Raw genomic sequence first — 27,877 nt, forward strand, 5'->3', positions numbered from 1 at the left:
TGGCATTAAACAAAATGAGCAAATTTTAATAAAATGTAATGATTAAATCATTAAACAAAAGTTATATACATTGCTGGCACATGTGCATCATTCAGTCAAATAATCCCTTTCAACTGCTAAAAATTAGGTTTAATGATACGATTGTGTTACATTTTTCTATCTTAGAAAAGATACCGGTGTGTTTAAAGTGCAAACTTGATGCCAGTTAGCTATATTTTAAGGTAGCAATGAGTAAAGTTTTCATCCAATCACCTAGTTATAAACAATGTTAATTATACATGAGTATCCTAAATTAAAAAAAAAAAAAAAACACTCAGATCCTACACTCTTAAAAGTTGTCTGATATATAACATGATACTCTTGCATATACCTGTCTGTCAAAAGATCTCTTGTAACCTGACTAATACCAATCTTTAAACATTTGCAAGACAGAAAAACAGACTCTGTTCTGTCCATTTTTCATACAGATATTAAGGACACAAGCTCAATAGCAATTCAAGATCTAAAGAATATCCTTTAACTGTATCCAGCATAACAACATTATTTTCTCAGGTACTTTATTGGTTTTTCTGCTTACTTCCTTTTTGTCTCTCAAATTCAGCAATTTGATTAAATATGTTGAGTAAGTTCTGGGGCAGGCTCTTTTTAACACCACTTTCTGATTGCCCTTTACCGTTGAGTGTAGTTTCCTCATCCAGCTCCTTTGCTTTAGTAGCTTCCCCATGACTACTGTCCCTATTTTTATATTCTCTCCTTTCATTTGTACTCTGGGTTAACTCACGTCTGCTACCATCATCACTTCCACTGTACTCACATAACCAAGTGCTGCTGTACTGTTTATTCTTTTCTACTGACTTCCCTGAGTAATCTGACCCTGCTGGAGAAGTGGAATACATGCTCTGACTGGAACCACGCTTTCTAAACTGCTCTGTTCTCCCTGCTACTTCCTTTTCTAACTTTCTAAAATCACGTGTATTGATTTTATCATCTGACTTCCAGTGATATGAATCTGAGGAACCCCTCTTATTAGAGAAGGATCTGTCTGCTTTACCCTGTTTTTCATTTTTGCTGCTGGTTGATTGAGTCTTGGAGCTACCATAAGAATCCCTTGAATCTTCAGACCTACCTCCAAAAGTGTCTTCTTCATCAGCAGAAGTCCTTGACAGAGAACACTGTCTCTCTCTCACCTCTGTCTTCTGATATACTAATCTGTCCTGCCGCTCCAGCAGTTTTTCCATTTCATATTTTTGGTTAAGAAAGGAAGCAGAGGTATCAGCTGGGGGCGAGTACCATTCATCTTGCCTACTCTGATCTCGCTGATGCGAAGAAACCCTAGATGAATGTTTTTTGGAGCTGCGAGAGGACACTGACCGGTTTCTACTCCTTTTCTTGTGCCTTTTGTGATCAGAAGAGGAGGAAGAGGATGAAACTGATACATCAGATGAGGAATCACTTGAGGAGGAGGAGGAGGAAGAAGTTGATCTTCTCCTTTTCTTCTTCAGCCTAAAAATGTAATTAACCTATGAGGCATCACGACCACCAGAATCATCTATAGATTCTGTAAGTTTCTGGCAAAGCTCTGTCCTTTTCAAGGTCCCTGGAACACAGCTCCAAGACAAAATATTTAATAAAAGCCTCACTGGGATATGGAGGGAACCTTTTAGCCACAAAGTATTTTAAGAAATATTTTCTTATGTATATTTCAGCAACTTAAAGTGTGGTGGATCAGCTGGGAAGGACACAGGATTGTATAGAGTCCTGTGTAGAACATATTCTTGAAGTAGCTTAGTTAGCAAGCTTCAAATATGCTATTGCAATTAAAAAAACACTTTGAACTTTGAAACAACCTAAAGTAATATTTAGGGGGGAGGGATAGCTCAGTGGTTTGCGCATTGGCCTGCTAAACCCAGGGTTGTGAGTTCAATCCCTGAGGGGGCTATTTGGGGATTGGCCCTGCTTTGAGCAGGGGGTTGGACTAGATGATCTCCTGAGGTCCCTTCCAACACTAATAATCTATGAACCATGACTCAAAAGAGGGAGATCTTTAGAGGAGTTTAGGGGAGATCCTGGATTGCGGTCAGATCTGAGTAATATTCACAAACCAATAGTGACAAGAAGTTATACTGGGCCCAATCTGGCAAGCTTTGCACATGTAGAGTTGTCATGATTTCAAGTGACATTCCTGTGTAGGGAGGACTTTAACAACCAGGCTCCTTGTGGCCTTGGCATTACAAGAAGGGTTCTTCTGGTTGGGTATCCCATCCTACTTCCTAAATACACATTTAGGCAGATAAGTATTATTTCCATATACTCCCCCTGCAAAAATCCAGGTGCAGTAGTAAAGAACACCTCATAGGAAAGTTTGGGGGAAAACATTAACTTGTTAGTTCTACCTAACTAAAATTTTCTTTTTTAACTAATGAAGCTATATGAAAAATGGATTCTTCAAGGGGCTTATCTGTTCATTCACTCTTTTAGGCATAATCCTGCTTCAATAACCTCACTATTTGTTGCTGTGGAAGCAATTCTAATGTCACAAACAGATGGGATTACAACTTTATATGGGGACTGAGCAACAGGAGCTAGCTAGCTATTGACATCAGAGGTTATTTTATGCCATTAACCCGGGTAAAAAGGGCAGGGGAAGAAAACAGCATATAGAAATTTATCCATGTTGTATCATTGGCTGTTTAGTAGCTTTATTTAAAAAAACAACACAGTTTATTCCTTTATTAACTGTTGCCTGATCTACCTGTTAAGAAAATGCAATCTAAGTATGAATCACTAATGTAAAAAGGAAGCTTAGCAATAACAGGAACAGAAGGATCACCCAGTTCAGCAACTGGATGCTAACTGCTGTTTACTTACTTATGTTTTATACAAGCGATGCTGATGCTCTGGCTCTAATCAGCAGCAGATTCTTTAATTAAGATGTAGTATATTGAATATAATAGGGTTACCTCTTTTCTTCTTTTAAGAGTTTACGCAGTTTTTGTGCACTTGTTTCTATTTTCTTTTCCTTCTGTCTCTCTTCTTTTGCCGCTTGCTTCTCCCTCATTTCCAAAGATTTCTTTTTTGAACCCAGACATCAAAAAAATCATATTAAAAGTAACAGTATGTTAATCCAATATTTCCCCAAATCCCCCCCCCACCACCACAAGAGGATATATATACACACGCAACAAAGAATACAATACCAGGATTTCCAGATGAAGATGTTACATTAACCAAATAGAAATTGATTGTGCAGGAGTTTGGCATTAATCATTGTGATGATCAGTATGGTATTAAGGACCATATTGCAGTAAATATCACATTTAAAAAAGAGACATGACCAGCCATTGCATTGGTACCCATGACCCAGGCCAAAAGATGCAAGAAAAATACAGCAAAATTAGTTATGTGAATTAAGATTGAAACAGGGAGAAACGTTATCAGGAAAATGGTATTATAGTTTGTATATAAAACGTGATGACAAATCCAATTTTAAAATGTTGTTGGAAGTGGCCATGTTCAGATACAAACCATTTTGTAATTGTACCACAGCCCAGTTTGATGCATGATTACATAAGATATCATGTTCCAGTGGGGGGTTGTTGATGAGCAGCACCAGATGTCAGACACAGCAGCAACGGTCCAGTTCAGAAGAAAATGCATTGAAGAAAAACATATAATCAGTATTACAGGAAAAGAGTATTTTACATTTGAACTGTAATTCATATCATTCTACTAGGGCAGCTACAGACAGACTGACATGTAAACTAAGGTTTACTTAGAAGTAACGGAACCTTCAGTTATTAAACAAAATCAATCATTAAAGGCATGCTAGCTAAGGCTCTTAGCTGGATAGGCTCCTGTACCCCACAGCTCTCTAAGGGCTTGTCTACATTGTGCAACAATATGCACCATGGGGGCGGGGCGGGAGGCAATTTCTAAAAAACACTAAGGTGCTAACTGGTCCATGTAGACCTTGCTGGTGTGCACTAAAATCTCCCTGAAGCACTTTAACATAGTACTGTTTGAAATGGTTTGAAACAGTTGGAATTCATATCCAGGGTGAGCGGCAAGTCTCTGGATACCAGTTCTCAAAGGCTTGGCAATGGTCATAGAAGAGATACTGCCTTAGGATATAAGGGAAGCCCTTCATTTATTGTGGGCAAACTTCCACAAACTGCTGAACAGAGAGCCTTATGTTCCTCAGCTGCAACAGTGACCCTCATCACCATCAGTATAACTTGCAATGAGAGTAAAACTATTTCCTTCACTTGTTTAAATCACTTATTTGTGACTTAGGTTGCAAGACCTAGGTTGTAAGTCTCCTTGTTACAGCAACAATACTTTTCTCTGGATAATACCAAATACGTTGGCAGTGCCCACATACTGTAAGTGGACATTTCTGGAGTATAATTTAGTTTTAATAAAGGTTACCATAAATCTCCTCTTTCCCCATCCTCCAATAAAACCTTTTCATGTTCTGGCTTCCCCCACCTGCTAAAGCAGTGTCAATCAAGCCCTGCATAAAGAAACCAGCCTGCACACATCTACCCCAGTCTATTTACTTCCTTCAGCACAGAAGCATTGCGTACAGTACCCCAGTTCTCTAACTTCAATTCACTCTTTTCGATCCTATTTGGAAGCAATGTAAGTAAATGAGACAAATGACAAAGCCACAGAAAGAGGAGGCAACAGACAAAGGAGCTTGGCATGGAGACCCCAGGGGCTCACTCAGGAAACATGTGGGAAAGGGAGAAAAGAAAAAAAGAACCCTGGAATTTGCTTCCATTATTTCCTCCAAAGCTTGGACTCTGGTTAATTTCTATTTATTTCTCCATTTTAAATAACTGCCTTGTTAATTTGCACCTCACAACAAGTTCGGCAGAATACTGGATCATCAACTGACAATAACTACTTGGTTCAGTGACATGGTGTCCCAGCTCTCTCCAGGCCTTTAATTAAGATCCTTCTTGTGCCACATGAAGATACACAATGTCTTCCTTTTGAGCTAGCCCTGATCAGTCCTACCCTGCTCCTCTTTGAATATTCCCAATTACAACCCTCTGGCATATGTCTAAAACTGACCTATTTGGGGATTTTACCCTACACATAGCGCTGGTCTACACTAGGGAGGCGGATCGATCTAAGTTACGCAACTTCAGCTATGTGAATTATGTAGCTGAAGTCGACGTACTTAGACTTAGTGTAGTGTCTTCACTGCAGTGAATCGACTGCTGCTGCTCCCCCCGTCAACTCTGCCTGCACCTCTCATGGCGCTGGAGTACAGAAGTCCACGGGAGAGAGCTGGGGGTCTGATTTATCGCATCTAAACTAGATGCGATAAATCAATCCCCACTGGATTGATCGCTGCCTGCCGATCCGGCGGGTAGTATAGACATACCCAAAGTCTTAATTCCGTATCAGCAGTCCCGCTCATGTGTGAACAGGTTGTTTCCTCCTCCCCTTCATCAGACACAGTTACTGAGTTCTGGTTTTTCCCTGCATCCGACTGCTGTGCTGTTGCTTCCCATGCCCATCTGAAATGATCAAGCCATCCACAGGCACCTTGCTTTTTGTAGATGCAGCCATAATACTTACTGTGACAGGTGTGTTGGAAAGAGGGGAAAGAGGAGAATAAGACACAGTAACCAGTAAATAATTTCCCCCTTCCCAATGTTTTTAATATGAGTTTTGATTGTAGTAGATAAAGTTAAGAGAAAGTAAAGAATCACCTGCATATGTTTACGGAGTTTCAGTAAGGCATCCTCCGCTTCTTTAAAGGTTTCATCCAAAATTAAAGCTCTTTTATAATAATTCTGAGCATTTAATAAGTTATCTTCCTCTTCCAACCTAACATTCATATGCAAAATATATACAACACAAACAGAATTTGTTTTTGATCATACTGATCTCAGACTGATACATATTAAAAAAGGAACTCGATAAAATGCAGATGTTTACATCCGACATGTCATTACTTCCTGAACATCGGTAGTACTGTACTTTCAAACTCTGATTCCAGTTTTTCATGAATAAAATGTTCTGTTACTTCTGAATGAGTCTCCTGTTTACTCAGACTGATTTTCTTCCTGAATATTAATTCTGGAATTCTTACAGTTCTTCTGAGTATTTATATGCAATTAATTCAGAAGTTTGTTTTATTAAACACAAATCATGGCATAGTTGTAAGAATTTATAAAAAGTTATAAAAATGCCTTGTTAAATATTCATCCAAAAATTTCATTGAATGTTATGTAGGTTTAATATTCCATCAGCTAAACTGTACTGAGAAGGGAAAAAAAAAAGTAAGGAGGAGAGATTTAAACTGGTGTGTGGTAGGGTGGGATGACATGAGAGAAGGTAAACAGATTATACACCTTGAACTGCTTTTCCTGCAGACTTCTCATTATTGGCACACAGGCAGGCAGGAGATAGAACACTCCCTTTTTAATATACTTAGCCAGCTCAATATAAAAAAAGATCATGAAAAAACTGAATTGCTCATAACCACATAAAGAATAGAATTTAACACTTACTGGCCTCCTCTTTCCACAAGTGTCTGACAGAGGTATTTCCTTGCATTTCTATGGGTTGGACAGTTTTTTAATGCAACTTCAAAATCATCTATGGCTTTGTTTAAGCTTCCTTTTGTTGCGTAACTATAAAAATGGAAAAGCAATACAGGGACTTTAAATAAATGTCACAATTTATCTTTTAAATACATTATTGAAATCCATCTTTAACAACGAAGGGGGATAAAAGACTTACAGTGCCCCACGAGCTACTAAGGCTTCAACATTTTGTGGATCTATTTCCAAGGCCTTGTTGTATTCATTCATAGCCTCCACATGGCGGCCAACCTTAAAATAATCAACCCCAATCTTCACACTAGAACAAATGGTTTCAAAAAAGTATTATACACAGAGTCATCAAGCTAAACAAATATACTTAAAATCACAGTTTGAGAAGCCTTGCAACTTGCAATACACCATCCTGCCATACGAGTAACAGGATGGAAGCATTTTAGCAAGATATAGTTTCAAGAGTTGCTGTTTAGATTAATGCCACATTTACATCACACCAAAGTGTAAATTATTTTATCTGAAAGCTTAGAGTTCAAAGTCACCTCTGTAGAAAGCACACCTACATGATACACTGTATTCTCCATTTACAGTACTTTAGTGTTTTTCTAAGACTTGTCATATTACCCCCTAATTGCAAGGGGGGGGGGGAAGAGAAGAGAGCGTTTTAGGCCATGTCTATGCTTACAAGCTTACAGAAGCACAGCTGTACTGATACAGTTGTGCTGCTGTAAGATCGCTCGTGAAGCCACATTATACAGTTGGGAGAGAGCTCTCCCATCAACATAATAAAACCAGCTCAACGAGCAGCAGCAGTAGCTCTCCCACTGACATGGTGTTGCACCCACAAGCGCTTACGCTGGCTAAGCCTATGTCGTTCGGGGTATGTTTTTTTTCACACCACTGAGCAATATCAGTTTTGCCGACGTAAATGCTAGTGTAGACATGGCTTTGTAATGTACAGGGACACATTCAACACTACAGTAAGGAGGCACAATGACATTGAAGTCAATTTGCCCCCATGTAAGATGCTTTATGACTTATATTTCATATCTTGCAAACTGAAGCTTCTCTCACACATTTGTCTAAAATAAATTTTCTTCCAATGAGTTAACAGTTGGGGCTCTGAATTTCATATCAGATTCATCATGAGACTTCACTACAGCAATCAAGATTAATGATTTAATATAGCACTATATGGCCACAGATAATGGAAAATGGTTGTACTTAATCTCCAACGAGTAAGACCTTACTTGAATTCGGGGGGGGATGATTGTCAAATAATTATGGCTGAGTTGCAGACAACACATGGAAAATTGCAGAAAAGTAATAAAGGACCTTTATTATTTGCAGTAATTTGGAAAAGCTTAGAGCAGGGGCCCTGAGAGCGGGCGGCCAAGGCTACCATTGTGGAATTTGCAGTGGAAGCCTAATATTGTGGGATTCACAATATCGCAAATTAAGTACGGTTTAACTAATGAAAAAGACGGTTACTTACCTTTGTAACTGTTGTTCTTCAAGATGTGTGCTCATATCTATTCCAAATAGGTGTGCGCGTGCTGCGTGAACATTCGCAGGAAGATTTTTACCCTAGCAACACTCAGTGGGTTGGCTGGGTCGCCCCCTGGAGTGGCGCCGCTATGGCGGTGAATATATACCCCTGACGACCCAATGGCCCTTCAGTTCCTTCTTGCCAGCTACTCTAACAGAGGGGAAGGAGGGCAGGTTTGGAATGGATATGAGCAACACATCTCGAAGAACAACAGTTACAAAGGTGAGTAACCATCTTTTCTTCTTCGAGTGCTTGCTCATATCGATTCCAATTAGGTGACTCCCAAGCCTTACCGAGGCGGTGGGGTCAGAGTGAGATGTCGCAGAATGTAGAACTGCTGAGCCAAAAGCCATGTCATCTCTGGACTGTTGTACCAATGCGTAATGTGACACAAAGGTGTGGACCGAGGACCAGGTAGCTGCAAGACATATCTCCAGATGAAGCATGAGCCCTAGAAGAACGTGCGGTGAGGTGGCTCATTGGAACATGAGCCAAGTCGTAGCAGGCGCGGATGCATGACGTCACCCAAGATCAAATCCTCTGGGAGAAGACAGGTAGGCCCTTCATTCGATCTGCTACCGCGACGAAGAGTTGGGCTGTTTTACGAAGGGGCTTTGTTCGCTCGATATAAAATGCAAGAGCCCTATGGACGTCTAGGGAGTGCAGTTGCTGCTCTCGGCGTGATGAGTGTGGCTTCGGGAAGAAGACTGGAAGGAAGATATCTTGATATGGAAGGCCGACACCACTTTAGAGAGGAAGGCAGGATGTGGTTGCAGCTGTACCTTGTCCTTATGAAACACTGTATACAGGGGGTCGACCGTGAGAGCCCGAAGTTCGGAGACTCGTCTTGCCGATGTAATGGCTACGAGGAATGCTGTCTTCCAAGATTGGCACAGCAGCGAGCAGGTTGCCAGCAGCTCAAAGGGAGCAGCCATAAGTTTGGCTAGGATTAGGCTGAGGTCCCAGATTGGAGCGGGGTGGTGGACCTGTGGGTATAAACGTTCCAAGCCCTTGAGAAACCTCGAAACCATGGGGTGAGAGAAGACCGAGCGGCCGTTCTCCCCTGGGTGGAAGGCAAAGATGGCCGCCAAGTGCACTGTTATTGATGAAACTGCTAGGCCGTGTTGTTTTAGGGACCAGAGGTAGTCCAAGATGGTAGGAACCAGTGCCTCAATAGGAACAGCGTTACGCTGCTCGCACCAGCAGGAGAAACGCCTCCACTTGGCCAGACACGTTAACCTAGTGGAAGTTTCCTACTACCCCAGGAGTACTTGTTGTACCGAGGCAGAGCAGCATAACTCGGACTGGCTTAACCATACAGCAACCATGCTGTAAGGTGAAGAGACTGCAGGTCTGGGTGATGAAGTCTGCCATGGTCCTGAGTTATGAGATCTGGCCAAAGAGGTAGGGGGATTGGGTTGGCCAGCGAGAGGTCGAGCAACATGGTGTACCAGTGTTGTCTCGGGCACGCTGGAGCGATCAAGATCAGGTGGGCTCTGTCTCTGCATAGCTTGAGCAGGACCCTGTGGACCAGCGGGAATGGTGAAAAGGCATAAAGGAGATGGCTCATCCACAGTATCAGGAATGTGTCTGATACGGAGCCCGGGGAGGGACCCTGGAAGGAGCAGAACACATGGCATTTCCTGTTCTCGAGAGAGGCAAAGAGGTCTATGCGGGGAGAACCCCATTTCCGGAAAACAGAATGGATAACGTCCGGATGAAATCAACCACTTGTGAAACAGGAAGGATCAGCTGAGGTGATCCACCAGAGTGTTCTAAACCCCTGGGAGAAAAGATGCTACCAGGTTGATCGAGTGGGCTATGCCAAAGTCTCAGAGCTGAATGGCTTCCTGACAAAGGGGGGGGAAGAACGTGCGCCGCCCTGCTTGTTTATGTAAAACATGGCCGTTGTGTTGTCTGTGAACACTGAGACACAATGGCCTTGTATATGTTCTTGAAACACCCGGCACATGAGGCAGACTGCCCTCAGCTCCCGTACATTGATGTGCAAGGTCAGTTCTTGAGCTGAACAGAGGCCTTGAGTGCGGAGATCCTCGAGGTGGGCTTCCCCACCCAGAGATGACGCGTCCGTGGTCAGGGCCACTGAAGGTTGAGGCGGGTGGAAAGGCATCCCTGCGCAGACCACGGTGGGCGACAGCCACCAGTTCAGAGAGTTTATGATGCTCAGGGGGATCGTGAGGATCATGTCTATGCTGTCTCTGCCCAGGTGGTATACCGAGTTAAGCCAAGTTTGAAGGGGACAGAGACGTAGTCTGGCGTGTTTGGTCATGAACGTGCAGGCCGCCATGTGACCTATGAGGCCGAGACAAGTGCGAGCCGAAGTTGTCAGGAAGTTTTGCAGGCCTTGGATAATTGATACCATCGCCTGAAACCGGGACTGTGGTAAGCAGGCTCTGGCTAGAGTGGAGTCCAGGATGGCCCCAATGAAGTCTATTCTCTGAGTGGGAATCAGAGTTGATTTTTCTATATTGATCATCAGGCCTAGTTGCCTGAATAGGTCCTTGATGATGCCCACATGATGGGTGACTTGTGTCTCGGAGGTCCCTCGAATGAGCCAATTGTCGAGATACGAGAAGACGGGTACTCAACGACGGAGGGAGGCGGCGACTACAGCCATGCATTTTGTGAATACTCGTGGGGCCGCAGAAAGGCCAAAAACGGAAAGACCTTAAATTGAAAATGTTGATGGTTGACCACAAAACGGAGGTACTGTCTGTGTGGTGGGTAAATAGCGATGTGAAAACACGCATCCTTCATATCGAGGGTGGCATACCAGTCTCCAGGATCCAAGGACGGGACGATGGTCCCCAGGGATACCATGCAGAACTTCAACTTTATCATGAATTTGTTGAGTCCTCGCAGATCTAGGCTAGGTCTCAGACCTCCCTTTGCTTTGGGGATTAGGAAATAGCGGGAATAAATCTCCTTGCCCCTCGAGTCTTTCGGTACCTCCTCTATAGCTCCCATGGTTAGGAGCATCCCTACCTCTTGTGAGAGGAATTGCTTGTGAGAGGGGTCCCTGAAGAGGGATGAGGATGAGGGGGGCAAAATAAATTGGAGGTGGTATCCCAATTCTACCGTGCGTAGGACCCAACGATCCGATGTGAGTTGGGCCCAAGCAGGGAGGAAATGGGATAGACGGTTGTAAAAAGGTGGAAAAGGATCCTGGGAAAGAACTGGTATGCCATCCTCGGGCGTCCCTTCAAAAGTTCGGGTCCCACGGGTGGTATGGGGGGCCTGATTTTGACCCCCTTGGGGCCCAGATTGCCTTCTGCGATTCCCCCGGCCGCATCTTCTGCCGATGTCCTGTCGCGGCCTAGGTGTGTGGTAAACGTGCTAAGGTTGAGGACGGAAGGACCTGTGCTGAGTCATCAGGGTGTGCATTCCCAGCAAGCGCATGATCAACCTGTTGTCCTTTAGGCTCTGCAGCCTAGGGTCAGTCTTTTCAGAAAATAGGCCTCGGCCCTCAAAGGGCAAGTCTTGCATAGTCTGTTGTAAGTCAGGTGGGAGGCCTGACACCTGAAGCCATGATATTCTCCTCATGGCCACTCCTGAGGCCAGAGTTCTGGCTGCTGAGTCGGCCGTGTCCAGTGAGGCTTGCAGAGAGGTTCTTGCCACCTTCTTTCCTTCCTCCAAGAGGGCTGCAAACTCCTGGGGAGAGTCTTGGGGAACTAGCTCCGTGAATTTACCACTGCCATCCAGGTGTCGTAGTTGTATCATTTAAGTAGGGCTTGCTGGCTCACCACCCTGAGTTGAAGGCCTCCAGTAGAGTATACCTTGCGGCCCAATAAGTCCATGCGCCTAGCCTCCTTGGATTTTGGAGCAGGAGCTTGCTGGCCATGGCACTCCCTCTCGTTAACCGATTGCACGATCAGGGAGGAGGGTGCATGTACAGATACTTGTACCCTTTCGAGGGTACTATGTACTTCCGCTCAACTCCCCTGGCCGTGAGCAGAACAGAGGCTAGAGATTGCCGGATGGTATCAGCGTTTGCCTAAATCGTACGAATAAAGGGCAAGGCTACTCTTGTGGGGGTGTCAGCTGATAAAATATCCACCACAGGGTCTTCTATCTCCGGGACCTCCTCCACCTGAAGATTCATATTCTGGGCCACCCAACTCAGAAGATCCTGATGGGACCTCAGGTCAATTGGGGGAGGGCCGGAGGAGGATGTCCCCGCCACCGCCTCATCTGGAGAGGAGGAAGAGGAGAGGCCAGGTACAAGAAGGTCCTGCGTGGGCTCTTGTTCTTCGGCGGTGTCAGGTTCAGGTGGGACCCTGAGAGTCTGTTGGCGGAATGGACGCTTCATCCGTGGCTGCAGGAGGGGGGCGGCTTACAGTCGCCTCTGGCACCCGGTGTTCAGATGGCACAGAGAGTGGTGCTTCTGGGTGCGCATCTTGGGCTTGGTGATACGCCCAAGGTGTCCAGAACGACCACTGATGAGGCCCTTGTTCTTGACCTTGGGTCTCCTGGAAGACTCGGCTGGGCACGTCTGAGTCACAGTCCTGTGCCTAGGAAGCACTGTCCATTTGAGATGACACTGAGGTGTGTCTAGACGGCCAAGGAGAAGCTGAGAAACCCTGAGAAGAGGCCATGTTTCTACATGATCTCTCTCGGTGCAGCACTGGGGAGCGTTACCAGGCGCCATAACGGTACCGTGAACGAGACGGGGAACTGTGACGGTAACGGTGCCGGGAGGTCGACCAGGATCTCGAGGCTCGTCGCCTGGAGCGGCTGCGAGAGCCACAGTGCTGGGAACGGTGCTGGGAGCTGGATTGGTACCGGCAGTGCCAGGCTGGCAAACGGGATGCTGAGCCGTGCCGCGAGTGCGACTGGTAACGTGATGGAAAGTGGTGCCGGGACCAGGATTGGCGACGGGACCGAGAATACCGGTGGGACCGAGATCTTGATCGGTGCCTCTCAGCGGTGCCGACGGAGGGTGGCCTCAGCCGGGCAGGCTTGCCAATAGACTGAAAGACCTGCACCGGCGGTGCCGGGGTTTGAGGCAGTGCAGACTCCGTCAGTGCAATCAAATCCCTCGCCAAGGAAAAGGTCTCAGGCGTTGACGGGAAAGTGAGCTCGACCACAGCATGCGCTGGGGAGCTTTCAGGCACCGGACTCGACGGTCTTTGCGGGACCAGAATCGACGGTGCTGAAGTTGGCGGTGCCGCGGCAGGTGTCGGTGCCAAGCGGTCCGACTTAGGCGGGTGCTCCGACTGTGGTGCAGGCAGCATTGAAGCAGCGGGAGTCTTATGATGCTTCTTGACCCGCAGTGACAGGAAACAGTGCCGAGTCGACATCGGTGCCGGCGACGGTCGGTGCCGAGGGGTCTTAGTGGTATCGGGGCGATCTGGAGCCAAAAGAGTGCTTCTCCCCGATACAGATTGTTCAGCGCTCGGTGCCAAGGGCGTTGGACTAAGAGCTGCCTGTCAAAACCTAGTCCCAGATTTGGACCTTAGCGTCCAAAATATGGGGGTTAGCATGAAAACCTCCAAGCTTAGTTACCAGCTTGGACCTGGTACTGCTGCCACCACCCAAAAAATTAGAGTGTTTTGGGGTACTCTGGTCCCCCCGAAAACCTTCCCTGGGGACCCCAAGACTCAAACCCTTGAGTCTCACAACAAAGGGAAAGAAATCTTTTCCCTTCCCCCCTCCAGGTGCTCCTGGAGAGATACACAGAAGCAACCTCCGTGAATCTAAGCAGAGGGACTCCACCCTCCCTGTTCCCAGTCCTGGAGAACAGAATTACCTCCCTCTTCACCCAGAGGGAATGCAAAATCAAACTAGTAAATCTAACACACACAGAGTTCCCTCTGACTTCTTCCTCCCACCAATTCCCTGGTGAGTACAGACTCAATTCCCTGGAATTTCCCACTAAAGAAAAACTCCAACAGGTCTTAAAAAGAAAGCTTTATATAAAAAGAAAGAAAAATACATAAAAATGGTCTCTCTGTATTAAGGTGACAAATACAGGGTCAATTGCTTAAAAGAATATTGAATAAACAGCCTTATTCAAAAAGAATACAATTCAAAGCACTCCAGCAACTATAGACATGTAAATACAAAACAAAAAACCAACTTTGTACTCACAACTTGGAAACAGAAGATTAGAAAGCAGGAAATAGAAATCACTTTTCAAAGCTGAGAGAGACTCAGGCAGACAGACAAAGAACTCAGACACACAATTCCCTCCAACCAGAGTTGAAAAAAATCCTGTTTCCTCATTGGTCCTCTGGTCAGGTGGTTCAGATTACTTCTTTCCAGGTGAAAGAGACGTTAACCCTTAGCTATCTGTTTATGATACTGCCTCCATCAGGAGCTGTTTGAGGTGAAAGTCCTGCTCTTTCTTCATCCTTGGCTTAAAGGCCTTACAGATCCAGCACTTATCTGAGAGATGGGATTCCCCAAGGCACTTAAGGCAGGAGTTGTGGGGATCTCCCGTTGGCATCAGCTTATGGTAGGCCGAGCACGGTTTGAAGCCCAGTTACCCAGGCATGACCGCCGGTACTGGGTGGGGGGAAGGGGCTAATCCCCGATCCCCTCACAACTATATACACTAAATATATTATAGAAATGACTAAAACCAACTACAACTATAGAGATTATAACTTTATACACAACTGTTAATAAGGAACTACGAGTAGCTAGGGAAGTGGAGATCAGCTAAGCCACGCTCCACTGTTCCAACAAACCAACACGAGTGGTAAGAAGGAAATGAAAGGCCGTTGGGTCGGCAGGGGTATATATTCACCGCCATATTGGCGCCACTCCAGGGGGCGACCCAGCCGACCCACTGAGTGTTGCTAGGGTAACAATCTTCCGGAGAATGTGCACACGGCGCACGCACACCTAGAAGCACTCAAAGAAGAATAAATGATGTGCTATATTAAAATTGAAGACAGTTTCTGAAACTGGCATCATCTCTACCACCACTAATTCCACTCATTCCCCTTTCAGCTGTATCATTTTTATGTCCAGGACTACTTCTCAACTAAATATTGCTTCTGTGGACCTGCCTACTCATCTCAAGAATTTCCATGGACAGGAATCAAGGCCTGAATAGCGAGGAGCAATTCCTAGTTTGACTGGGTTATGGGCAGAGGCTGCTGAGCTGAGAGAAGATAAACCTTCCCTATTCACCCTCTTCTCCATGCTGGACTGAGGGAGATTGGCAAACCACTTTGTCTATCCCTTTTCCAAATCTGTGCTTTTCCTGGTAAAACTGGAAAGGAAACTTGTTTCCCATTCTGAAAGAATTCTGATATTTCAAAAAAGCTTTCCCATCCTGAATAGTGACAAAGTCAAAGTCTTGATAGTTTCTGCACAGTTTCAATCACAAAAAAATTCAGTTTGGGTCAACCAAAACATTGTGTTTAGATTTTGACCTTTTTACATTTAAAAGCATAAACTAACTACAATGTCAAAACAAAGAGTCATTTCAAATCAAAAAATGAAGATGCTTCAGCAATGTTCAAGGATGATGTTTTGACAATTTTGAATTTTTCTAATTAAAAAAAGAAAATCAGGATATTCATCTAAACCAACTCTTTCCTGTGAACACTTTCTGTGAGTCCGCATTTTCCAATGAAAAATATTTTGTGGAAAATTCCTGACCAGCTCCATCTCCTGGGTGCATGATAAACTATGGAAGAGCAGATTACACTCTGCAGCTTCATCCCAGGCACAGCTCAAAAGAAACAGCAGCTGCCCAAAGCAGCCTCTTCAAATGCCCTCAGTCAATGTGTTCAGTGTTGATACACAGTGACAGATGCCAGCTCAGGCCACACGGGAATTGCTCACAAGTCCAGGTTCGGGCTCAGGTGTCGAGACAAGGGAACTCAAGGTCATCTGGTTGCTATTTATAAAAGGCTGAGCTGGGTACTAAGGCTAGGGTCCTATGGGAAAACTGAGGAGGCAAGACAGAGTAGTGCTCAGGTCTAATTTCAGGAGCCAGCACAAGTTATAAGTGACCTTAACCTTTGGGAACTAAACTAAAGGCTCTTCCTTAAAATTTGATTTTTTTACTTTACAAACAAAGAGAGCATTCCTTCACCCCCACAACCTATCAACTGACCACAGCCATTCAGCAAGTTGTTCCTTGGTGATATTCAGGAGGTTATTACACGGTGAACACCGGTACAAAGAAATATGAAGAACTATGACCATTGATTCTGAAGTAGATGCCACCTAAATTACTTGACAAGAAAATTAAATACTCTGTACCATTTCAAGGCCCAAGATGCAGATTGCTTTTTCCTCAATGCAAAGGCAAAGTCTTCTTCATTGAAGTTTTTGCTGTTAAAAAAAAATATATATGATATATATATCAAGGGACTAAATTATTAACTCCCCACGTTTCCTTCTAAGTCTACATTATCAAAAATTTATACTAAGGTTTAGATAACATTTCAACATGGCAGAAAAAATACTGTATTAGTCTCCCCTCAATCAGCAATAGCATTTCTGATTTCCAAAATCAGCACCTCCCTAAATGTATTCGTCTATTGCAGTCAAATATACTGTCCCATGTCAGTTGCATTAATATATATTAAATTTTGAGCTACACAGCAAACGGGAAATAATCTATATGTTAATTTTCTGTATTTGAGAAGGAAAAATTTCTGAATCTGTACTGCTCAAAAGATCAGGTCCATTAGTAAAACAAGCTATTACTAAGAAGTGTTAAGAATAAATATTATTAGGATGTAAAGTAACCTGTAATTTTAATCTAATGTTACTACCAATATACAATGAACAGTTTACCCAGTTACACAGTATCAAGCAGATTACTGGTGGATGAAGTGGCTTAGAATTCTGTCTAATTCTAAGAGTAATTTTGTTGTTCTGGAGTGTGTCTTTTTTATACTTAGTTGATGGGCTCACTATCATCAGTGGTCAAGCAACAGAGGGTCAACCCAAGGTTGAAGTAATAGTGGCCACAGGAATTTTTAAATAGAAACTACAAATCAAGAGACATTTCAGGCAGTGGCATTTTCTCTAGAAAGCAATGGAGATGGTGCAGTGTCACTGTACCTTTGCAGGCCTCTCATTAACGATGGAGGGCTGGATTCACTTAGTCCTAGTTTTCCTAATAAAAATTCAACTACTGATGGATTAGCAAATCCCAAGGAATGATGTAAGACTTTTTCATATGTCTCCGAAGTACTGGCTACTTCAACACTTCTCCTTAAAGAAAATATAAATATACACAAACATGACCACCCATTTCTTTAGTAATGCTGACATAATACTAAAGAGTCAACGTACGTTGATACTTTTACTCACACTGGTTCACAAGCAAATTACATATATCCACTTGAGGAAAGGGAAGCTCCAACACATCACCATTTGTTTAATCTGAAATAAGAACTCCTCTGCCTTTGTTGCTGTTCTTCCTCATCCATTAGCTGCAGAATTCTGTGGTCAGTTTCCTTTCCCTTCCTCCTCCTGTTTTATCTCACCCTTTGCACAACTGACTAATGAGAAGCAGTACTTGAACACCTCATTTTGGCTCTCTCGTCTTGCAGTACCAGCAGCTCCTTCTGGGCCTTGAGCCAAGCCCTACATGCACTTCAAAGAGGTAGTTACATTCCCGTACTTCTTGCTGAAGATAGGTTTTAAGAGTTTCATATCTGAGCCCTTTAAGTCAGTTTATTAATGGTCCTGTATTCTCCCAAGTAATGCTCATTTCCTGCAATATATATTTTATGTCTCTCTCTCTCTCTTTTGGCTAAGATTACCTCATTCTGCTTTCTTCATCTTTTTGCAAAAAACTGAAGCAAACTACATCCATATATGAACGGTGATGCTTTTATTTAGGAAAACAAGTCAATAGTATAAAATTGAAGAATATATGTCAATCAGCAGAGTAAAGGAAAACCATGACAAAAACCTTTGAAAAAGGACAGTTTCTGCCAACATATTTGGCAGTTTTTGCCAACAGTTTCTTGAGACAACATATATTTAACAAACCAGATCTAGTGAGTAGAAGAGAATGCAAGTTCTTACCTATAATGTAAAGGCAAGTCTTCAGAACTAATTACCCCCAGTTTAGTACTAGATAGACTGGGTGGAAGAGCAGAGCTGTGCAGTGATATTGTGAGTTTTTCATGGTAACGATCAATGTCCTTGATTGCAGCTATCAAAAAAAAAAAACCACAACAACACTGAACAACAACATCTTAAAGTGGAGAACAAAGTCAACAAAACTGGAAATAAACAGCTTTCAGAACAGTTTTAATATGCGTTTACCTTGTATAATGTCTCCAGTCTGATAATAAGATAAAGGATCACCATGGCTGCTATGAGAAGGCACATCTCTCAATGGACAAAGAGCCTGCAAATGGAAGACCAAAAATGTGACCAAGAACACTGACTGAGCTTAATAAAGCAAATGATAACAAAATGTGCTGCATTAAAAGACACCTTCCCTCAGCCCAGAAGTATCAGTTTGCACAATGAAGATTTGTCCCATGAATAAAATATTAAATAATGTTTAAAAAAAATCAAGGTTTTAATTACAATGGCAGTTATCCTGCTGAAGAGAACTCATTTGAGATACTGTGATATTGAAGACTAATGTGAGTAACCCAGTTTCCACCCAGCTTTAATCCAAAAGTCCATTTTGTGATCATTAAACTAGATGGAAACTAGTCTTATGCTATGTCTACACTACACACCTCACAGCAGCACATCTGTACCGCTGTAGCTGCACCACTGTAAGGATGCCTGTGAAGCCGCTCTATGCTGACAGGAGAGCATCTCCTGCCCACATAGCGCTGTCCACATTGGCACTTTTGTCGATAAAACTTATGTCAGTCCTCGGGTTTTTTTCCCACACCTCTGACTGACAGAAGTTTTGCCGATGAAAGTGCTAGTGTAGATAGAGCCTAAGTCTGTCCAAAATTGAGCATGAAAGCAGAGTGATATCAGTATGATTCAATTCAGATTGAGGTCCATGCATCTATATAAACACTAACTTTTCAACCTACAGCTAAAATATTTGAGCGGTAAAGAAAGAAAATGTCTCGCTGAGACAACAAGGCAGCTTCCACTTTAATCAAAGCCACAATGCATTAAGGCTTTGAACTATTAACCGTCCCAGAGCTCAGGTCCTTAGCACAAGATGCAGCCAACACATTAGAAAGCAGGGACTGCCCTGCATCAGTTTACTTGTTACTGATCATACTCAAGTCTTACAGTGATTTCTAACTGCGAGATCTCTCTGACGACGCCACTGCCCAGACAGATTAACACCATGAAAAAGCCAAATTCACGAATAGAACTAATCCTTCCGATCACAACATCACCACGCTCAATGTCTCGGAAAAACAGCTCCCTCCTGTCCTCACTTGGCACCTCCATGAACTGCTCCAGGGGTGGCATAACAGCATAACAATCTGCAATTAATGGGGAGAAAAAGTTATGTAGTAACTGCTCTACCTTCTCAAATCTCTAATTACAGTTCACTATAGTATCAGAAAATCAATGTGATTTTTAATAAAGCACTTTATATTCCTTTATTAGGCATTATGTATAGCCAACACTTCCCAACATACATAATATTGCAACAGGAACTCTTGTTCCTTCTTGACCTGAGGAAACTAAGTGCACTCTTTCCTTTTTCACCCCTGCCCTGGCCAACCAAGTCCTCCACACCTATGTCTGAGTCCCCAGAAATCTCATTTCCTCCTCCCCACAGTTATACTTTAAATTTTCTGCTCAAAAAGGATTGAGTAACATTTGCTTCTCAGAGTCTGTCAGTCATTTCTTAAGTCAGCCAGAAACAGTAATTTTTGATCAACACAAGGTCAATACTTGCTTCATATATCCACCACAAGCTCTCTGGCACCCAGCATCTGCTAGTCATCGGTTCACATCTATTGCATTTTGAGTTATTGAAAGAGCGAAGCAAGATCCTGCATTCAATTTGACTTCTCTGTTGTCTAACTGCTTCAGCCAGCTCTGTCATTGTCTACAAATCAAAGAACTGGTTTGCTATTGCATCTATTCGCAGCTATTAAAATCTTTCAGCATAGTAATATCCCTATCTCAGCTCTGCCTTAACCCAAAGAGTGAAAAGAAATGATGGAGTGATTGGGGGCAGAGACTCTAGCACGGGGTGGATGTACAGAATCCCTGAAATTGAGGGGGATGGAAAGGTGGCAAACAGGGAGCTTGCGGGAGGAAAGCAGGGGAAACAGAGAAAGCCAAGAAGGCCTGCTATAAGCAATGAGCTTGTTCTACAGAAGTTATGAAATGTGCATTTACACATCACAATTTTGCTCCCAGCGAAAAATCTCCTAGGAGCTTTCCCGTCTCTACCCAATTTATCTTCAGCCAACTGGGGGGTTGGGGAAGAGGGGCTGGACACTTTCAAAGAACATAGCTTTTCCGATGGGTAGGAAAGATAGAAAATGTGGCAAAAGGCCACCTTGGCTTAACCACGACCTACAAAATAAAAAGGAGCCATATAAAAAATGGAAACTAGGTCAGATTACAAAGGACGAATATAGGCAAACAACACAGGAATGCAGGGGCAAGATTAGAAAGGCAAAGGCACAAAATAAGCTCAAACTAGCTATGGGAATAAAGGGAAACAAGAAGACTTTTTATCAATACATTAGAAGCAAGAGGAAGACCAAGGACAGGGTAGGCCCATTGCTCAGTGAGGAGGGAGAAACAGTAACAGGAAACTTGGAAATGGCAGAGATGCTTAATTACTTCTCTGTTTCGGTCTTCACTGAGAAGTCTGAAGGAATATCTAACATAGTGAATACTTATGGGAAGGGGGTAGGTTTAGAAGATAAAAAAAAAAAGAGCAAGTTAAAAATCACTTAGAAAAGTTAGATGCCTGCAAGTCACCAGGGCCTGATGAAATGCATCCTAGAATACTCAAGGAGTTAATAGAGGAGGTATCTGAGCCTCTAGCTATTATCTTTGGAAAATCATGGGAGATGGGATAGATTTCAGAAGACTGGAAAATGGCAAATATAGTGCCCATCTATAAAAAGGGAAATAAAAACAACCCAGGAAACTACAGACCAGTTAGTTTAACTTCTGTGCCAGGGAAGATAATGGAGCAAGTAATTAAAGAAATCATCTGCAAACACTTGGAAGGTGCTAAGGTGACAGGGAATAGCCAGCATGGATTTGTAAAGAACAAATCGTGTCAAACCAATCTGATAGCTTTCTTTGATAGGATAACGAGTCTTGTGGATAAAGGAGAAGCGGTGAATGTGGTATACCTAGACTTTAGTAAGGCATTTGATACGGTCTCGCATGATATTCTTATCGATAAACTAGGCAAATACAATTTAGATGGGGCTACTATAAGGTGGGTGCATAACTGGCTGGATAACCATACTCAGAGACTAGTTATTAATGGCTCCCAATCCTGCTGGAAAGGTATAACAAGCGGGGTTCCACAGGGGTCTGTTTTGGGACCGGCTCTGTTCAATATCTTCATCAACGACTTAGATGTTGGCATAGAAAGTACGCTTATTAAGTTTGCAGACGATACCAAACTGGGAGGGATTGCAACTGCTTTGGAGGACAGGGTCAAAATTCAAAATGATCTGGACAAATTGGAGAAATGGTCTGAGGTAAACTGGATGAAGTTCAATAAAGCCAAATGCAAAGTGCTCCACTTAGGAAGGAACAATCAGTTTCACACATACAGAATGGGAAGAGACTGTCTAGGAAGGAGTATGGCAGAAAGAGATCTAGGGGTCATAGTGGACCACAAGCTTAATATGAGTCAACAGTGTGATACTGTTGCAAAAAAAGCAAACGTGATTCTGGGATGCATTAACAGGTGTGTTGTAAACAAGACATGAGAAGTCATTCTTCCGCTCTACTCTGCGCTGGTTAGGCCTCAACTGGAGTATTGTGTCCAGTTCTGGGCACCGCATTTCAAGAAAGATGTGGAGAAATTGGAGAGGGTCCAGAGAAGAGCAACAAGAATGATTAAAGGTCTTGAGAATATGATCTATGAAGAAAGGCTGAAAGAATTGGGTTTATTTAGTTTGGAAAAGAGAAAACTGGGAGGGGACATGATAGCAGTTTTCAGGCATCTAAAAGGGTGTCATCAGGAGGAGGGAGAAAACTTGTTCACCTTAGCCTCTAATGATAAAACAAGAAGCAATGGGCTTAAACTGCAGCAAGGGAGATTTAGATTGGACATTAGGAAAAAGTTCCTAACTGTCAGGGTAGTTAAACACTGGAATAAATTGCCTAGGGAGGATGTGGAATCTCCATCTCTGGAGATATTTAAGAGTAGGTTAGATAAATGTCTATCAGGGATGGTCTAGACAGTATTTGGTCCTGCCATGAGGGCAGGGGACTGGACTCGATGACCTCTCGAGGTCCCTTCCAGTCCTAGAGTCTATGAATCTATGAAAACCTATTGTTTCTGAAGAGCCTGTTTACTGAGACAAACTTCACCCACTCTGTTCCAATGGAGAATTCATACCATCAAAACTCTTCCAGCCTCAGTTTCCACAGCTACAATCTGTTACTTGGGACAGCCACATAAGATTCTACCCCTAGACACCTTTTTAGATGGTCCTTAAACCTGAAAAGCCATTTGCACTTAAAGTTGGATAGAACACAGCATTTGGCCTATTTGAACAACCAAGTGTATAACTGTCTAGTTAATATAATGGAGTGACAGCAATTTTAGTATTAGTCAATAAAAAATACTGGTAATGTGAAGTCTGTTTCTTTTAATGTTTTTTCAAAATGCTAAACACAGATATCCATTAAGTAACCACGGGTGGCATGGTGGCCTCACCTGCGCTTTGCCTCTTCTCCTCCTTGTTCCACCCCTTTCCCAAGGAGGAGAACACGAGTGGAAGGGTCCTTGCGGGGAAGGGAGGAGAGGAGGGATGCGGCAAGGGTGCTGAGCCTGGAGCAGAGTGGGGGTGGAGTTGTGGGTGGAAGAGGTGGGACAAGGAGCTAGCCTCCCCCAGGGGAAGCTTCACCTGGCACCCATGTAGGTAACCAAAATGCCCATATATTTTGCTTCTTTCACAACGTGTCACCACATTTTTCCAACAACTGTCTTTTAAACAGCAGGTGACTTTCAAACTTAACAGAGCTGCTTCCCCATCAAAGAAGTTTGCTGGGGGGGAGGAGGAGGGGAGGACAACTTGGAACATCCCCAAGTCTTTACAACAGAATGGTAGAATTTTCTTTTGTCATCAGGGATCAATGTTAGTAATAACTCCTCCCTGCATTTACCTGATGAGCATCAGAGATGCTCCAAATGTTTTACATATGAGTACACCCTAACAAACCTGTGTAGCAAGTAGTAATCTAGTTGTATGGACAGGGAAATTGAGGCAAAGAAAGACTTAAGTCAGGGTACAGGATAGAACCCATGTCTTCAGAGCCCCAGACTCATAATAGAACACTGTAATAGCTGCATTCCCCCCATATGCTTAGCAATATGTGCTTACTTTTACACTTTGTTCCTTAAGATAATGCTGGAATATTTATGGTTCCTTCGGACAGTAAATATTGAATAGAAATTCTCTGATAGAAGGCTCTTCATACAAGATACTGCATGGACAAGATATTTCTTGCAATAATTTATCCATTAACAGTTCGTGCTTGAATTTTACAGTTAATAAGATTAAATATTCTCAATTCCTGAGCTAACATTTAGGGCTTGTTCACACAAGAAAATTAATCCAGAACAGGGCTGTGTATAAATTTAAAGAAGATTAACTATTTCTGAATAACTCACTGTGTATTCCAGAATAAGTGCACACTATTCTGAATTAGTTTAATCTGCTTCCAGAATAAGAGCATCCACACATGAAGTTAATCAGGAATAACTTCCTGTGCAGACAAGCCCTTAAGGAGCATGCTGTGACCTTCTGCACAGCAATCACATTCCTCCCAAAAAACTGTTACACTTCAGTAAAGCAAGTTTGTGTCCACCTAGGTTTGTAATTAAAATTGGGGTCTTCCAGGAATACAGGTATTACATAAATCAATCTTGTAAAATTATGCTCATCCATTCACTTAATACAAATAATTTTCTCACCAGCTCAGTAAAGAGTACGGAAGTGTGAGAAATAATTTTACAAGGCTGACGTGACTTAGTGTGATCCATGACTAATGACATCAATGCTTTAGATAAAGGCATAGACAGTACACCTAAAAAGTTTGTGGACGATGCCTAGCTGGGAGGGGTTGCAAGTGCTTTGGAGGATTGGATTAAAATTCAAAATGATCTGCACAAACTGGAGAAATGGTCTGAAGTTAATAGGATGAAATTCAATAAGGACAAATGCAAAGTACTCCACTTAGGAAGGAACAATCAGTTGCATACATACAAAATGGAAAATGACTGCCCATGAAGGAATACTGTAGAAAGGGATCTGTGGGTAAGAGTGGATCACAAGCTAAATATGAGTCAACAGCGTAACACTGTTGCAAAAAAAGCAACCATCATTCTGGGATGTATTAGCAGGAGTGTTGCAACCAAGACACAAGTAGTAATTCTTCTGCTCTACTCTGTGCTGATTATACCTCAACTGGAGTATCGTGTCCAGTTCTGGCACCACATTTCAGGAAAGATGTGGACAAATTGGAAAAAGCCACGGAAGAGCAACAAAAATGATTAAAGGTCTAGAAAACATGACTTATAAGGGAAGACCGAAAAAAACTGGGTTTGTATAGTCTGCAGAAGACTGAAAGGGGGACATAACTGTTTTCAAATACATGAAAGGTTGTTTCAAGGAGGGAGAAAAATTGTTTTCATTAACCTCTGAGGACAGGATAAGAAGCAATGGGTTAAAGAGTGGTTTAGGCTGGACATTAGGAAAAACTTCCTGTCAGGGTGGTTAAGCACCGGAATAAATTGCCTAGGGAGGTTGTGGAATCTCCATCACTGTCTAACCTGCTCTTAAAAATCTCCGAACACCTGTCAGAGACAGTCTATATAATACTTAGTTCTGCCATGAGTGCAGCGGACTGGACTACATGACCTCTCAAGATCCTTTACACAAGTCATATTTGAGGTGGTTGGGGTCAAAGGTGACAATGGGCTCCAAGAACCCCAGTCCAAGCCTGATTTATGTCTCAGTTCTGCAAATATGCACTTGTGCATGGAAATAGTTCCACTAATTGATGGATAAGTGTGTGAAGAATCCAGGGTCTTTTTTGTATATCTGTTTTTTAAAAAGTGGAAGCTGTTTTGAAAACTAGAAGACCGAGGATGCCTTCTGCTTTAATGACTCCATTTTCACAACGCTACTACAGTTGAGAGTCACTCAGGGTGTTTATATTGTCATACTAGATAAACAGAAAACATACTTATTTAAACAAAAAATGCAGACATGTTACCTTTTCCCACCATATTCCACACAGTATAGGCCTTAATTATGGTTGACTAAAATGAGAATTATTTTGAAGTCTGACAGATGTGTTCACAGTATTGTGAAGATTATTTATCTACTCCATGCATTTCTAAACTTCAAAAAAAACTTGAAACAAAATAACACACTTTTTACAAATATCATTTATTTTTAAAAGTGTATTGTATACACAGACCTTTACTGGATTTCTCACAGCTAATTTGTCTCAGAGAGAATCCCTTTTCACTGGTAATTATAGGATTTACCTTCATTCTCTTCATTTGATTCTGAATCTGTTGATACATTTGGTTTCCATGAAAGAGCAAAAAGGAGATCAGCTTTTTTTGCAATGAAGTGTTGTATCTCAATGTTATCAATTCTCTTCTCTTTCCTAAGAAAAATAAAGAAAAATCTAGTACTCCCCCCCTTTTGTTCACATAGGATACAACATTTGTTACATAAAAAGTTTAGTGCTTTTTTTCCAGTGTTTTTGTTTTAAATCACTGTCCAGGGTTTTGCATAAGCATTTAATGAAATGTGTCTCAACATATACTACTGACTACATGTTTAGTACAAAATGCTTTGCCCAAGTTTTTCTACGTCTAATGTCGAGCGTGGTGTAGACAACATATGTGTACAGCACCAAGAACATGAATGATGCTGAATAGTAAAGCTTCCAGAACTATGGTGTTTGGATTTTCTCTGCCAAACTAAACCTGGCAGATTTCAAGGTATGTTACAAGGTGCCTTTGCCTCAGCTTTTGGATTGAGCGTACAGACACTACTAGAACGTAGGACAACAAAAAAGCTCCCCCTGCCATTCCGTTTCAACAGCAAGAAAGAAATCCATCCTCAGTACCCTGAAGCCTTTCAACTCTAGGGATGAAAAACACTACACAGGAAGAGGATATTCGTGTAATACGGCCCTGTTCCTGGAGTCAAGTGACTATGTGAAAAACGTCAAATTTCATTTAAAAAGAATGAGTTTCTATCCCTCAGCTCCAGAAGAAAGCTTGGAAACAGGACGCCGAAACCAAGGGGCAAAGACTCAAATATTCATTTTTAAACAACTTCTGGTTTTTAAGGTCATGATTTTTTTTTAGGGGGGAGAAGGGGAAGAGGCGCTGACATGTTTAAATGCCTGTGGCTATCACTACCACTACAAGGGAGCTGGGGTCAGCGCCCAGGCTGGGGGAGACTCTGCCCGAGGCTTAGAGGACACAGCGTCCAGGGAAGCGGATCCCCAGTTGTGGCGGGGGAGGGAGCGCGGGTCCCTCTGACCCCGGGGGTCACCGACAGAGCAAACCCTCGGCGGGGGCCGTGGAGCGGCACTAGAGCCGATAAAGCAGCTGGGGGCCTCCTCAGAGCCGACCCGAGCTGGGCTGTGAGGCGGGACCAGCAGCTCCCTCCTCCCCCTGCCCGGCTCCTTACCTGGCGGGCGGCTGGTGCTGGGCTTCCCGGGACGGCTCCAGGCTGGGGCCCCCGGGGGGCAGGAGGCCCCGGAAGTCGGGGTTATCGTGCTGCTCGGTGCGGAGCAGGGAGAGCAGCGCGGGGCCGTGGAAACCCAGCGCCTGGCGGAGCAGGTCCCGCTCCATCCCATCCGCCGCGAGCCCCACCGCGCAGCAACCGGAAGCTTCAGAGGAATAACCTGGAAGTAGAACCCGCCACAATCCCCCCCTCAACCTGCGGGGGAAAGGGGCGGGGTTACAGGGGAGGCCCCGTTCTCGCGCATGCGTACAACGGGAGAGTGCGCGCTGTGAGGGGGCGGGGCGAGAGAGGCAGTGTGCTCTTTCCCTGCCCACCGCCGCGCGGGGGCGCTGGCAAGGCGGGGCTCGGGCTCCCGGAGCTCTGGTCTCAGCTCGCCCGTCTCGGTAGCTGGGCCCCGCCCACAGCTGCGGGGTGGGGGGCGGTGTTCAAAGATACAAGTCAAGTGCGAGCGGCAGCAGCCCATAGCGGGGGGGGGGGGGGCGTGTGTGGGTGGTTTGCCTGGGGGACAGGGCGACCAGATCGGGACAGTCCCGATTTTGGGGACTTTTTATTATACCCCCCCCCCTTACACTCCCATCCCGATTTTTCACACTTGTTGCCTGGTCACCCTGCTGGTGGAGCTCAGGCTTGAGCTGAGTCCAGCTGGTCTCCGCCAGACCCGGGAGGAGAGACTGACTTGTGTGAAGAAGTGACAGGTGCAAGTCTCTCTCCTCCTCGCCACACGGCTGGGCTGGCCTTGCTGGAAAAGCAAAGGGGGCAAGAGCCGATCCCATTGTGATGCTTCAGTCCGCCTGCCTGCGCTCCAGCGCGCTGGCCAAGCCTGAAGCGGGACTCTGTCCAGAGATTATATTTCCCTGTCCAGCCGCCGTGCT

The 27,877-nt window shown here is 43.8% G+C and overlaps 1 protein-coding gene across 2 annotated transcripts; it reads right to left on the minus strand.

Moving 5' to 3' along the window:
• On the minus strand, positions 1 to 27,181 carry TTC14 (tetratricopeptide repeat domain 14). 2 transcript variants are annotated; one of them, XM_030574562.1, is made up of 12 exons: positions 26,949 to 27,181; positions 25,784 to 25,908; positions 19,348 to 19,547; positions 18,400 to 18,484; positions 18,157 to 18,286; positions 17,182 to 17,334; positions 16,372 to 16,443; positions 6,763 to 6,882; positions 6,531 to 6,653; positions 5,727 to 5,844; positions 2,961 to 3,070; positions 1 to 1,503 (listed from the first exon to the last, which is right to left on the minus strand). In XM_030574562.1, the coding sequence occupies exons 1-12, from the start codon at positions 27,110 to 27,112 to the stop codon at positions 558 to 560; spliced, it is 2,346 nt and encodes a 781-aa protein (XP_030430422.1). In that variant the 5' UTR covers positions 27,113 to 27,181; the 3' UTR covers positions 1 to 557. The 2 variants fall into 2 exon arrangements, with proteins under 2 accessions (XP_030430422.1, XP_030430423.1); XM_030574563.1 differs by lacking the exon at positions 17,182 to 17,334.
• Between the last annotated feature and the right edge of the window lie 696 nt (positions 27,182 to 27,877).

The sequence above is a fragment of the Gopherus evgoodei genome, chromosome 9, assembly GCF_007399415.2.
Source record: "Gopherus evgoodei ecotype Sinaloan lineage chromosome 9, rGopEvg1_v1.p, whole genome shotgun sequence".
Taxonomy (NCBI): Eukaryota; Metazoa; Chordata; order Testudines; family Testudinidae; genus Gopherus; species Gopherus evgoodei.